Source organism: Vulpes vulpes, unplaced genomic scaffold, assembly GCF_048418805.1.
Source record: "Vulpes vulpes isolate BD-2025 unplaced genomic scaffold, VulVul3 Bu000000679, whole genome shotgun sequence".
NCBI classification, from domain to species: Eukaryota; Metazoa; Chordata; class Mammalia; order Carnivora; family Canidae; genus Vulpes; species Vulpes vulpes.
The window spans coordinates 89083-103668 of NW_027325701.1; the positions used below are offsets into that span (position 1 = coordinate 89083).

Genomic DNA, 14586 nt, shown 5'->3' on the forward strand with positions numbered 1-14586 from the left:
GTTTAACATAAAGAAGATTCTAAGTACAGCAGCTATGGGTGAATATAATTCTTAATATCAACTCCATAAAGTGGTAACAACATTTAATAAATTGAACTAGTTTAATCTGCTTGGGATATTTTTATTTACTGAATGTGCATTTCTACACAATGACGATAGAGTGATTTCAGCACCTTCCATCAGGTAAATCTTTTTTTTTTAATTTTTTATTTATTTATGATAGTCACAGAGAGAGAGAGAGAGAGGCAGAGACATAGGCAGAGGGAGAAGCAGGCTCCATGCCCCGGGAGCCCGATGTGGGATTCGATCCCAGGTCTCCAGGATCGCGCCCTGGGCCAAAGGCAGGCGCCAAACTGCTGCGCCACCCAGGGATCCCCCATCAGGTAAATCTTACGTTAGCCTAGTCAATAATACCTTTTCAGATGCCCAAAGTCATGAAACAGTTAAAAATCCAAAAGATATCAAGAAATTGATTTTCTAAATTTGAAGAAAAATTCTATGGCTTTAAAGAAAAGCTATATTTCCCTGGGACTTTTAAGAAAAAGCATTCTTAAAACACTTTATGTGGCATTAAAGTCACTACGAATTGTAGAAAGTCTTTTTTCCCTTGGTGTTCAGCTCCCAGTAAGTATATTTAAATTCTCTTCAAAAAGCAGTTAATATTCCCATCCTACCACCCACGGTCTTTCAAAATGCTAAAAGGGAAATAAATCAAATTCAACCACAGCAAACATGTGTCTTCAATTGCAGAAGTATGACTAAGTATCAAGAAAAACCCCAAAACATTTAGGATTTTCTTTAAAAGGCCTTTCAAATAAAATGGATGTAATCTTCCCAAGTCAAATTAAGTGAAGTGCACCCTGAATCCATACTTCAGAGAAGATTCCCAGAACATCTACTCCATAGCTTTGGCAATAACAAAAGCAGGTCAGTCCCCACTGATAATCTGGCAGATCAAGGTCAGTTTGTAATTCCTCTTTGTTCATACATTTATCCGGAAATACTGGTTACTCTAAGTAGAACAGTAAGATGATTTGGTTTCATGTTTACCTAAAGCCATCATCAGGAATATTTGGAGGGCTACAGATAGAAATCTTTAATAAGTAAAGAAAAAAAAAAAAAAAAAGACAAGGGGTTATGATGCCCGGAGAAATCAGGGAGATTCAAAGCTATGAGATGAATGTTTTCAGTGCAAATTCGAATTGCTTGCCCTAATTGAAAGCAATGGTCTCATAGTTTTGTGAAGGATGTCATTATTCAGAATTGTTTGTGTTTCTTAGTAGCCATTTTTTTGTACTCTCTCTGTACCTTAAATACGAATAAACATTCATTGCAAATATTTATTCTATTCAGAATAGTGTATTGGCACTTTGGCAGTTATAACATAAATACTTAAATATTATTTGGATCCAAGTAAAGAGATGTGTCAGGATTAAATGGATTGGAAGAGAACTAATCAATCAGTAGAATGAAAACATTAAAAAAAAAAAAAAAAAAAAGACACAGACCAGACCTTAGATTAAGCACTTGAAATAAAATGAAGAATAAGACCCTGTACTTTATGGGTTTATAATCCAGTAGAACAAACAGACAGATAAATACCAAACATTCAAAATACTATAATAAAAATACACAAAGGGGTTATATAGATCACAGCATAGACAAAATAAAATGTTTCAAATATCAAGGGCAGATGGCATTCTTTTGTCTACTTAAACACATCAGATGTTGGCCAAAATTTTTCTTAATAAAAAACTCCAGTGAGTTACTGGAGACCAGTATTTTTTTAAACTATCATTAATAATAATGTGGCTTTCAAATAATAATGTGGCTCAAATAATGTGCTTACAAAGTTTCAAAGTTTTTTTTTTTTTTTTTTTTTTTTAGCTTACACAAAGGCAATTTATTAACAATTTTCTGTTAAACTATTTTCAAACTATTTTCAAACTATTTTCAGTTTGAAGAATCCTGTTCACAGACGGCGACCACGGCGACCCCCCTTCCTGCGGGTGCTATCGGAGGGGATGGGGGTGACATCCTCAATCCGCCCAATCTTCATTCCTGAGCGGGCAAGGGCTCTGAGGGCTGACTGGGCCCCAGGTCCAGGGGTCTTGGTTCTATTTCCTCCTGTGGCTCGGAGTTTGATGTGGAGAGCAGTGATACCCAGCTCCTTGCACCTCTGGGCTACATCCTGGGCAGCCAACATGGCAGCGTAGGGAGAAGACTCATCTCGGTCAGCCTTCACCTTCATCCCACCAGTTACACGACAGATGGTTTCCTTGCCAGAAAGATCAGTGACATGGACAAAAGTGTCATTGAAGGATGCAAATATGTGGCAGACACCAAACACATTTTCTCCTTCAGCAACTTGAGGTCCAAGGCTGATGACCTGTTCTTCCTTCTTTTCCTTCCCCTTACGAGGTGCCATTTCTGCGCGTCTTCAAAACAAAAATTGGTTAAAATTGTTAGTATATATCAAAGTTAGTTAGTATATACAAAATGCTTTTGATTGCAGTAGTCATAAATAAAAGAAAAAAGTGTACTTACAAGTCAAACTGAAGTTTTCTGATGATATGACACATAGGCCAATGCAAGTCAAAAGGTACAATTAAGATAAGTATGCCTTCAAACTCGTGCAATGCAGGAAAATATCCTCCATATAAGTGGTGACATGTACTAAATGAGCCAATTCTTATAACCATCCCTCCACAAATGAAGTCCCTATTTAAAAAACATCTGTCTTTCTTTCTCTTTCTCTCCTCTTCCTCTGTTGGGTTCAATGTCCCTATATAGTTTCACAGTTGTTCAAATTGCATCCAAAACAAAAATCGAAAAAATCATGTCTCAGATTTGACAGTGCACTGACATTTGGCAGCCCATGCAGTTGAAGGCAATTAATACTATCTAAAAATCTATAGCCTCAAATAATAACCAGCGTAACTTGAAGATCCCACCACAGCAAATGTGTTAACGGACTAGTTATGGAATAGAGTATTGATTTAGGAACAATTTTTGATTCTTGTTTTGAGAGAGTGAAAGGGACAATCCCTATTCAAGATAAGGGATACACATTTTCACTCATTATTTTATTTCATTCCCAGGCCAAAGAACTACTTAGAAATAACAGATACTGTATTATGTATCACAATGGTGAATTTCATTCTGCCTTGGCAGGGTAACTAGTAAGTGTAGAATGTAGCTGCTTGCTATACTGGAGTCATGGGTATATAATTGCCTTCAGAAACATCCTTCTCTGAATACCACCTACACATTAATACATGACGGTGAACTTACAGCCACACTCCTGTTCTATCCCACATGATCCTTGAAAAGGCTTTGAAATGAGGCCACGTGCATAATTAAGGCACAGTGAATACCACAGTACATGTAACAAGCTAGAGTATTATGAATCCTTAGGGGAACCTCATAGAACTAATACATTTTCTAAAGGAAGCTGCACATGAGTAAAGAGGGCCCAAAATGCTAATTAGATCCTCTCAGTGAAAGCTATAGAAAAGTTGATTCTTGAATCCTGAAGTTGGGCACAGAATGGAACATTTGTATACAGAAACACTGAAGGGGGGGGGGGGAAGAATTTGACATAAAAGCCCCTCAATAGATGGTTTACACAATTCATGAGAAAATAAATAATACAAAATAAACAAAATAACAGTGGGAGAATGTCAACCCTCCTGAAAGGGTTAAGTATGAGAACAGATTTCCTATTAGAAAGGGATTATGTAACAACAGAGGGAAATACTCACCCTAGCATATGCTAATTTAGTCAGCTTTGCCAGGTGTTTCTGTGTGTTTGGCTGGCTGACTCACCTTCCTTGCCTCTCCTTTTTGCCATTTCATTATGAAAGTAAGGAGTTTGAACTCTCACAAAACGCAATAATAGCAATAACAAAAACAAGCAAAAGCACATTATAGGAGTTTTATCCTTGCTAAAACATTGGGGTATGCATTGTGGAGGTCAAAAGGAAAATCACCCAAACTGTACGTATTCAGCACATAGGCTTTAGCAAATCTCCCTTTCTTGAACCACTCTTCATTCCTCATTAATTACTTTTAATAGGTCTTTCAGGTTAGGAGTATGGTCGGGACTGGGGGGATATTATATTCCTGGACAGTGCAAAGGAAGCTGAGTTACTGTGTTACTCAGACTTCAAAATAGAAAATAGAGAGCAGGGATCCCTGGGTGGCGCAGCGGTTTGGCGCCTGCCTTTGGCCCAGGGCACGATCCTGGAGACCCGGGATCGAATCCCACATCAGGCTCCCGGTGCATGGAGCCTGCTTCTCCCTCTGCCTGTGTCTCTGCCTCTCTCTCTCTCTCTCTCTCTCTCTCTGTGACTATCATAAGTAAATAAAAAATTAAAAAAAAGAGAAAATAGAGAGCAGCAAAGGAGTGACAATTAGACAAGCTTATTGTATATTTTTTGTTTGCTTTTTAACACAAATATTCTAACCATCTCTCATTTCAACCTAAATCTACTACTTAAGATTGGAAAGTAGGGGGCATATAAGGTATGAGAATGAATGGAAGATACGTAGGTGTCATGGGCATTTTCCCCCAGAGGGGATAGAGGACAAGCTAACATCAAATATGAATTCATTAAGAGAGTAAAAATGTATTTTACACACCATAAATTTGAGTTTGGATGTTTAAGTAAACCTTAAGGGAGTCACTTGCATTTTGAAAGGCAAACACTTTTAACAAAGAAGCCAAAAATATTTCTCTATAAGAACAAATTAATTGTTTTTTATAAATCATACTGAATCAATATAACAGCTATACACTTAACAGTTGGCAGCACATCCTTGTCAGGAAAGGTGCTTTCTTGCTCTATTCCCAAAGATGACTTTAGATAAACAATGAGTGCGCCGTTACTGTAAATAAGCCATCATCAAAAACATAAAATTGTTAGGGGATCAATTTGACCAATAAGAACTGTTGCTTTCTTAATGTGAAGTGATTTGCACTACTTGATCATACTTAGCTCTGAGATTTTTTTATTTCTCAAAGCAAAATACAAAATAATACAAAATAAACAAAATAACAGTGGGATAAAATATTTATTTTATTTAAAAATAAACAAAATAACAGTGGGATAAAATATTTATTTTATTTAAAAATAAACAAAATAACAATGGGATAAAATATTTATTTTATTTAAAAATAAATATTTTTATTTTCTAATCTCTAATGACCTCTGCATCTAGCCCCCAGAATGACTGTTTATCGCTAAATTGGAGCTTCCTGTTCAGCATTCAAGTGGCTGAAAGATAATTTAAAGATTCAAGTAAAAACTATTTGTTGACTTAGAGTTATATCAAATGTTGAATAATGACTGTCTTAATATTTACTTCAAAGACCTCTAAAATAGAATGTAAATAATTAGTAGCCAGCCCTCTCTAAGGCAGATCCCTTTACAACTTCAGCCCTGTGTCTATTCGTGTAGTGGAAGGGTCTCATTACTTAGTTTCATAAGCACAAAAGAAGATTCAGAATAGATGCTCAGCTCTATCACAAATTCAGAAATGTATATCTTGCTTGTGTGTTTTTAAGGGGAAACGTTAATCATTGTTAAAGCCTAAGAAAATTTATTCAAAAATATACTTTTTAACCCTCATAAAAAGGGTAAGAGAAAATAACTGAGTGCAAAGAAAACAAACTCTTGCCTTTTCCTCACATCACATCCCATCCCTGACAGCTCCCAAATTATAAAGATACTGAAGAAACACCCCCCCCCCCCCTTTAAGTAGTACCAGCCCTAATCCAGAGGCAGCCCATCCAGGTGCCTTCCTGAAGTTTTAGCAACAAAAAGCATTCTGTTTGTGATAAGAAAACCATTTCCCCCCACTCCCTGATTGGAATGTCCCTGAATAGGTTCATGTTGACCTGAGAAATCGATAACCTGAATGCTATGCTACTGCCAAGGTTCTTTTGTCTTTAAGAGGTTTTTTTTTTTTTTTCTTTTACCTTTAAAAGATGCCTGTAATTGCTAATTGGGCTCTCTTCCTCCTGGGAGGCAGAGAGCCCATTTGCACAAACGTTCAATAAACCCTCTTGCTAATTGCATCTGCCTGTCTGGGGTCAGAGTCACCTGGACACGTTGGCACCCGTGAGCCAGGGTCCAACAACTTAAAAAAGTTTAAGTGCTGACATATTATGAAGAGATGCAGCTACTTAAGTCCATTAGGACATACCTATTCATGCCAACACTATTTATTATGTATCTACTAAATTGAGAATAAGAAGATTGCACAGATGACAAAGGCTCAGGGCTTGCCCTCAGGAAGCTTAAGTTTAGTAGTCATTGGGCACTAGAGCTGTTCTAGGAGGACCAAAAAACCAATACCTGCCAATTCCACAAAGAACTCTAACTTCAGCTTTTGAGTTTGGCTTCCTCAGTTTGTGATTTCTCACCACTTCCTCAGCCTACTAAGCCAGCTGTTACACATTGGGTGGTTTTGCCAAGGTTATTCAATGAGCCTATTAAAATGAGGACGCCTTCTCAATAAATCTCGTGGAACGCACATCAGTGTTATCAAATAAAACATCAATACGATAGGTCTATTTATATTATGAATGTACCCCAAATCCTTCATAATAAATAAACCTTACTTGTCTCAACCATCTGATACCCCATAGATTTCTCATTTTAAAAAGAAAATTAATATTATTTGATATTGATTTTACGTCACTTTAAAATGCATGACTCACATTTCTTCCAGCATTTTTGTACTTCCATTTGCTCCTTAAGTAATTCAAGTAATTTTTTTCATTAAAAAAAAAATGGCATCTCACTATTTCAACGTGGGGCAAATAGTTCTCAAGTATCTGATCTTTCAGGGGAGAAAGCAGAAAGAGGCCTCTCAATCAATGCTTACTTTGGTCATGTTATGCTCCCACAGTTCTAATAGTTGTAGAAATGGTGAAGACAATGAAGTAAGTTTCCATATCTTGATAGAAAATCTGCCCAGAGACTCCCCATATTTGCAGGGAGATTTTCCTAATTACTAAGTGTTTGGGGTTTGACCATTTAAATCATAGTCTTTGGCTCTTATGTACAGATTCTACTCTTTAAAGTTTCAGTTGTTAATCAAGAAAGGGAGGAATAGGGTTCTTGCATTCAACATAAGAAATGAGCTCAACAAGACTAAGGCTATTACAAATAGAAGGAAATGAATGGGAGAGAGAGGCTTTTGAGAAGCATTAAGTTATCAGTATTTTATTAAGTGTATGTAGGTGTGTTTGTACTTTATAATACACTTTCTAAAAATGTAAGGGGAAGTTTATGTTCAGTGTATTCACTGAGGCAAGTACTATGCATGTCCAATTGACCTTCAATTTGAAAGTCTTTCTAAAATAACAGATCATTCATCAAAATATCTCATGGAAAATAAAACAAGACAAAACCAAACACTAAAATCCCAGTATTTGTGTTGGATGTGTTTTTCTGTAAGACTAAATCTAAAAAGGAAACAAAGTTCTCAACAAAATCTCTATGTATGTCTATTTTCTGGTTGTATTTTGTCCTTTCTTCTTTGCCCTTTCTAGGACCGTTTTCTTGTGCTAAACAAGACAGTCTCCATCTTTGCAGTGCCCCCTCAGGCATGGAAAGGGGACACAGCTTCAGCCAGGGTTAGCAATTGAACTGGATCTGCTCTGTAACCAAGAGAGGTTTTAGTTCCAGGTGGCAAGCTTTTGCACGCCTCCTTCTAAAGAAATTCATTTCTCTAAACTGTTCTGTACCCTCATTCCAGATTTTTCCCCTACCTGTGATGGAGGAAAATAAACAAGGATGCCCCATAAACTAACACAGAAGCAAATTTTTGTTATCTAGTCTAGTCTATCTAGTCTATACATTGCGAGTTGTGCTTTGGTCAGAAACATATTTATTTCCTTCTAATGATTCATTTTCATTTCCTAAGAATCCACTGAAGACAAAATGGTAGATTTTTAGAATAGTACTATTTTTTTTAACTTATTTTATCATTGACTTGATTCTCACCACTGGCTCATTAACTTTACATATTAACAAGCCAAAAGGTTGATTTTGCTTCCCAGAAAGAGTAAAATATTGGTGACAATATAAAACACAGAGAAGATACGTTCAAATGAGTCTTCTTGTCTAAAATAAGGCATAGTGCAAGAAAGGGGATAATAATAGAAATGCTAAATTAATTGATCAGTATTACTTAAGTCACAGATACCACCATAGTTCCGATAAAGCTAAAAATAAGAAGCTATAGGCTGCCTATAGCATTTGCCTAGTCATAACTACCAGCAGGCAGAACAGACTCCCTCTAGCCAAAATCAGTTAGTTGCTCACTAGTTCCGCCGCCACCCTTCTTTCTCTGCACATGGAAAGGAAAGACCTGCTAAGTGTTTAATCTGTGTCCAGGAAATAAAGCTTTTCATTTTACAACCTAACCAAGTCCTAATAAAAGTGTAGGATGCTGGGAGAAACAACCTCAACCCTGAAGCAATGTTTTTGGCCAAGAGTAAAACAAGGAAGGCCTGAGCAATTTGTTTGAGCAGGAACTGACAATATCAACAAAGTGCGATGTGTCTGTGGAGCAGTGTTTGATCAATGTGAGGCAGCCATAAACATGAGACTACAATCCAATGGTGCTTTGCACCCCCTCCCCCTCTAGTTTTTTTTTTTTTTTCCTTTTAAATCCTCTTCTGTCCTTTGGTGTCTTAACATGGCCTGATCTAAGATGCTCATAAGTACACAGACCCTGTTGGGCTGGTGCTTTCTCCCTGGTTGCTGTAGAGGACGCTTATTTATTTATATACTTGGACCTGATGCTGGTGCTGCTGTGGGTTGCAGTGGTGCATTTTCTCTGGCATGCCCACACCCCTTGCACCACCACCTCTAATCTGCTGTGAAAAGCAGCACTTTTTAAATAATTGGCTTACATACTTAATACAAGAGACCCATGTTTTTAATAAAAGAGAATGCAGCTGATGGAATCTCTCCGGGTAGAGAGAGAGAAAATCCTCCTCCAGGCTGAGAGAATGAGACACCAGCAGACAGTTATTTTGCACTGCAGTGAATCCACAATTCATGGGAAATGTTGAAGGCAGAGGAGGCGACCCCCAAGTGCAGTCCTTTGCCCACATGCTCTATAATAAATAATCTCACACCAGCCCAGCAGTGTGTGCAATGACGTGCCGGGGCCAGCACGCACAGATTGGCAGGGAAAACACATCCAGCGGTGTCGAGTTTTCATCGCAATCACCGAATTAACTGATTTCCCCACATCACACTCCCACTACCCTGCGTAGAGAGCGCGCGCGCGCACACACACACACACACACACACACACACACACACATGCAGAGTTGAGAAATGCAAGTTACTGAGAGGTGAAATAGGGCATCTAGGAACACGTTTCAGCATGGATTAGAGACCCAAGTGATGTGTCAGCCTCCCGGGGTACTTGTGAGAAGGTGGGAGTGCGAATGGTGGGAAATGGGAGGAGGCAGCGTAAGCAGGGAGAAGGCTGCCGGCTTTCTCGGGGATGCTGGCACATTTCATATCTGGAATTTACATTTAACATAAAACACAAAAAAGATGGTAAGAAATACCTCCGCAAGGTCAGTTAGTTAATTCAGAAAAACTCTGTCCACTCTGTTTTCCTTCACATCATAAATATGCATAAATAAAATCCATCCCAGTCCATATCCTGGAGGATAGGAGGCAGGATGCATTCCAAGGACTTGCTGAAAGACGGTTCATTGACCTCATTTAAATCCTCCAAAGGCCAATTGGGTTTTGCACGCCTGCGGTCTACTTGTGTCTTACTTCCAGATTCATTTTACCAAGGGACAAATACATTTGATCAACTTATCCTTCCCACAACTACAGAAATGACGACAGAGGGGTTAGAGGTGGGCAAAGATTTAGCAAGAAATCAAGAGTCACCTAGCTTTGAAAATCCTATAGTCCATCATTTCCCATCCATCCTTCCTGTATCTCACTCCCGCATCCCTGTATGACTCCTCTCTTCAAAGCAACAACTTTCCTCCCCCCGGCCCGGCCCCCCCAGCCCTGGCCTGCCGCCCCCGCCTCACCACCCCCCAAGTGCGCTCTCCCCACGCCCTCCTACTCCGCACATGGCCATTCACTTCATCACCAGCGTCCTCCTCCCCTTCCACAGGGCCCCCTCCTCCTCCTGCAAGAGGGAGGATCTGAGGAAAAGTGCACCCCGGTTCCCCAGCCGCTCTGCATCCAAACCCAGTGATTTGCATCATAACAGCGTTTTGTGCGGTTCCCCCCACCGCGGTCGCAGGGGTTCGTACATTTCACGTGAAAGGACAATATTAATGACGGAAAGATGCGGCAGGAGCAGAGCCATAGAGAGGTCGGGAATCCGAGGGGAAATCCCTTCGCAGTAAAGTAACTGCTTAGGTGCGTAGATTTCTTTGCTTAAAGAAAAAAGGAAAACAAAAAAAAAGAACAGAGAGGAAAAGAAAACCAGACAGGCTGATTAATTTTAAAAAACAGGCTTGTTGATAAAGTAGCTTTGAGTCTTTTAACTTTTCCCTTCCCCTTTCCCTTATTTCTTGATTTATTCTCTCTCTCCTTACCCCCTTTTTCTTTTTCTTTTCCTTCTTCCTTTCTCTCGCTCTTTTACATCCCAGACAGTCTCCTCTCCTTTCGGAGGTGCATGACACGTCTCACGACACACCTGCCCCCGGGGATGTCACTGCAGTGCACATGGCGCTGCCGCTGCTGCTGTTCTCGCCGTCTCCGTAGCTCGCTCCCAGGCTCTCACTCACTTTTCAAAGACACACGGATGTGATGGTGGGAAGCAGAGAAAAGAGCAAGGCGACCCGGAAAGGGGGAGGTGAGAGCGAGGAGGAGGGTGGAGAGGGCGGGTCAGGAGCGTGATGTGGGAGGTGGCCGGTGGGGGTGGGTGGGAGGGTGTGATGTTCAGAGAAGGCGCCAAGTGCCCGCCGGAAGGCGGGAGGGGTGGGGGGTGCTGCTGGCGGGGACTGAGTGAGGGATGGAGGCAGCTCAGGTGGGTGAAGAGGCGGAAGGGGCCGCGCACGGGGCTGCCTGCTGGGAGCGCAAGGCTGAGCCAGGGCCGGAGACCCGAGGGCTGGAGCCAACTGCCGCCGCCCCTGCCGCACCGGGGAGTAGGGGGGGGGGTGCACATCGCCGGGGACTAGGGGACTGGAAGGGGCAGAGTGGAAATGCGGGGTGCAGTGGGCGTGATGGGGAAGGGCGTGAAGCTGATGCTCCCTCGGCGGGGCGGGGATGACCTGGTAGAGGAGCCCGCAGACGCTGTAGAAGCGGAGGACGGCGCCGCGTCTCCAGGTCACGGTCCCTTCTCTAAGGGGCTGGGAAGGAACGAGGGGGCGAGAAGATGCTGGTGACGGGGGCCCCAGAGTGCAGGGGCCGCCGGCGTCCTCCTGGCTGGACCCTCGGTCCCCGCTGCGGTGCTCGAACCCTCGGACCCGGACTGGAGGCAGCAGAAGCGGCAGCTGCGACGCACCCGCAGAATGGGGTTGCGGTGGGCGGAAGAGTGTCTCCTGCTGCTGCTGCTGCTGCTGGTGGTGCAGCCGCGACAGCCCGTCAGGCAGGCACCGGGTCGGAGCTCGCCTTCCCCTCGGCTCGCACCGCAAGTCCCAGAGCCCGCCGGGGCTGCCCGAGCAGGTGGTGCAGGAATCCGGGGTGTTGGAGAAGGTGCAGGCGAGGGCTGCAGGGGTGGGCAGGTCACGGAAGGGAGGGGGGGCAGAGGGGGCGCAGGCAAGCAGCAGCCGCCGCTCGCGCTCGGGGTGTCTCGGGGTCCTGGCAGGGGAGGCGGCGGCGGTGGACGCAGCGCTGGCGGCGGCGGCTCCCGGATGCTCGAGCTGCAGCAGCAGCAGCAGCAGAGGCACCGGCGGCGGCGACTCCCGGATGCTCGAGCTGCAGCAGCAGCAGAGGCACCGGCGGCGGCGGCGGCGGCGGCGGCAGCAGCTCTACCCAGCGCCAGACCCAAGGGCAAGCTCAGCGCGGCGGAGACCCCGCCCCCACCCTGGCAGGGACAGACACAGCCCCCGGCCAATGGGAGCGCACCCGCCTCCCGGGCCTGGCCAATGAGAGGAGGCGGTGGGAGGAGACAAGCGCCGGGAGAAACCAACTGGCTTCTCAAGGACCCTTGGGGCAGGGAGGACCCGACCCCCGCCCACACCCCTCCCACGGTCTCACCTCCTTGGACACGTCTCGCCCCGACTTCACAGGGGAGACCCTCGCCCGCCTTGACCGCGCCTCGCCCTCAGGAACGGTTCAGCCAATCGCCACCGCGAGGGGGCGGGGTTAGCCACGTCCCCGGCAGGTTCTGGGATCCGTGGGGCCTGGGCCAGATCCTGGGTGCGAGGTGCTTGTGCGCATGCGGACTCCGAGAGCAGATGGTGGCTGCACCTGCCCACGCACCAGCTGCAGCACATTCTCCAACGCTCTCAGCAGCAAAGGGAGAGAGGGCAGGGGGCGGGGGGAGGCTAAGTGTAGGGAGCGGCGCACCTGCCTGCCTGCAGCATCACTCACCAGAGTTCATATTTTACCTTACGTTGCCAAGATGCCCTGTCCAGCAGTGAGGAACCCTATAATTCCCAATCTCTGTGTCACTTTCAAGTGAGGATTAAAGATAGGCATGAGTTTTCTACACACTCCCTTTTCACATCTTTACAATCTTTGCTCCTACGTGTTCCAGATAAGGAAGAGGGCTGCTGATCTCTACATAAGACTTTCCCGAAGCAGCTATGTCAGAGGTTTCCAAGACTATCACCAGATTCAGTGATTTGCTAGAACCCACAGGGCTCAGAAGTTCTTGTACACATAATTATGGCTTATTACAGCAAATGGACAAAAAGCAAAGTGATTTTTTATAAAGCAAAATGATTAAAGGAAAATAGTACATGGGGCAAAGTCTGAAGGAATCCAGATGTAAGCTCCCGAAAGTTCTCCCTCAGTAGAGGACATGGTTAATTTCCCTAGCAACAAGATGAGGAAACCTGTTTGAAGTATTGTCTACCAGTGAGGTCACCTGAGCCTACAACACCAAGGCTTTTATTGGTGGTCCACCACGTAGGTATATAGCCATTGCCTACAAGACCAGTTTCTGAGGCTCCAGAAACCCAGGAGAACAGGTGTTCACCATAAATCACAACGTTTGCACATATTCTCTAGAAAGACTGGTATAACACCTCAGGGACACAGGCATACAAAACATTTATATTGTTTAGAATCCAAATATTTTTTAACAACTTTGTTGAGCCATATCTCACATACCACACTATTCACCCATTTAAAATGTACAATTCATTGGTCTTTTCCTATTCAGAGATATGTACAACCATCTCCACGATTTTAGAACATTTTCATTACTGGAACTGTGATTTACAGTTCTGCACATAGGAAGCTGAGAAGTCAACTCTCTGTCCTAACAACAAGTAAACAAGCTGAATAGACTTAAAAATCAACTCTTCTCAGATCTTTAAGAGGGGGAAGACACAGGAAAAATCACTGATCCCAAGATTGGATATATAGAAAGGTGAATGAATAACAGGAGGGAGTCATAGCTTACCTGGAGCAGACACTCACAAGCGGAAACACCTGTAGGAACCAGGCCTGAGATGAAAATTTGAACTGTGCTTGTACTTGAAAACTTGAATTTCTGGAGTCTCAGAGCAAGCAACTCTGGGGATTAAAAACTCCAAGGGGATCTAGTCATAGAAGAAACTCCCACAATACTGTTAGACTCACTTCTAGGAGCTCCATCAGATTCCCACAATAAATACTATTAAAAAAATTCCCTGGGGCTTACAGCAGGGAAGGGGAAGAGAAACCATTTTGAAACATGCCAAAGCACTCCATTTTTCTTAATTTCTCTTCACTCCACACCTATCTATGTAGAAGTCTGAAAATTCAACAAAAATATTTCTGGAACTATTAAATGAGTATAGCGAGGCTACAGAATGACAGGTTAATATACAAAGGTCAACTGATTTCCTACATGCCAGCAATGAACAAGTGGAATTTGAAATTAAAAACACAATGCCTAGCCAACACTTGTCTCCTATGTTGTTAATTTTAGCCATTCTGACAGGTGTGAAATGAGATCTTTTGTACTTTTGATTTGTAATTCCCTGATGATTGATGTTGAGCATGTTTTCATTGATGTTGAGTCTGTTAGCCATCTCTATGTCTTCTTTGGAAAAATGTCCATTCATGTCTTCTCCTCATTTCTTAACTGGATGATTCATTTTTTGGGTGTTGAGTTTGATAAGTTCTTTATAGATTTTGGATACTAACCCTTTATCAGATATGTCATTAACAAATATCTTCTCCTATTCTACAAGGTTGCCTTTTAGTTTTGTTGATTGTTTCCTTCACTGTGCAAAAGCTTTTTACATTGATGAATCCCAATAGTCTATTTTTGTTTTTCTTTCCCTTCAGGAGACATATGTAATAAGAAGTTGCTACAATTGGTGTCAAAAAGGTTGCTGCCTGTGTTCTCCTCTTGGATTTTGATGGTTTCAGATCTCACATTTAGATCTTTAATCCATTTGAACGTAAGAAAGTG

General features: G+C 42.8%; 2 protein-coding genes across 3 annotated transcripts; both read right to left on the reverse strand.

Annotated features, from left to right (window-relative positions):
* Positions 1-1514: 1514 nt before the first annotated feature.
* Positions 1515-12362, reverse strand: LOC140596675 (small ribosomal subunit protein uS11). 2 transcript variants are annotated; one of them, XM_072745179.1, is made up of 2 exons: positions 12213-12362; positions 1515-2438 (listed from the first exon to the last, which is right to left on the reverse strand). In XM_072745179.1, exon 2 carries the CDS (start codon positions 2426-2428, stop codon positions 1973-1975), a length of 456 nt encoding a protein of 151 aa, XP_072601280.1. In that variant the 5' UTR covers positions 2429-2438; positions 12213-12362; the 3' UTR covers positions 1515-1972. The 2 variants fall into 2 exon arrangements, with proteins under 2 accessions (XP_072601280.1, XP_072601279.1); XM_072745178.1 differs by lacking the exon at positions 12213-12362 and adding an exon at positions 10607-11918.
* On the reverse strand, positions 10607-12983 carry LOC140596677 (uncharacterized). Its single transcript, XM_072745180.1, has 3 exons — positions 12920-12983; positions 11285-12278; positions 10607-10797 (listed from the first exon to the last, which is right to left on the reverse strand). The coding sequence occupies exons 1-2, from the start codon at positions 12981-12983 to the stop codon at positions 11341-11343; spliced, it is 1002 nt and encodes a 333-aa protein (XP_072601281.1). The 3' UTR covers positions 10607-10797; positions 11285-11340.
* Positions 12984-14586: the final 1603 nt, after the last annotated feature.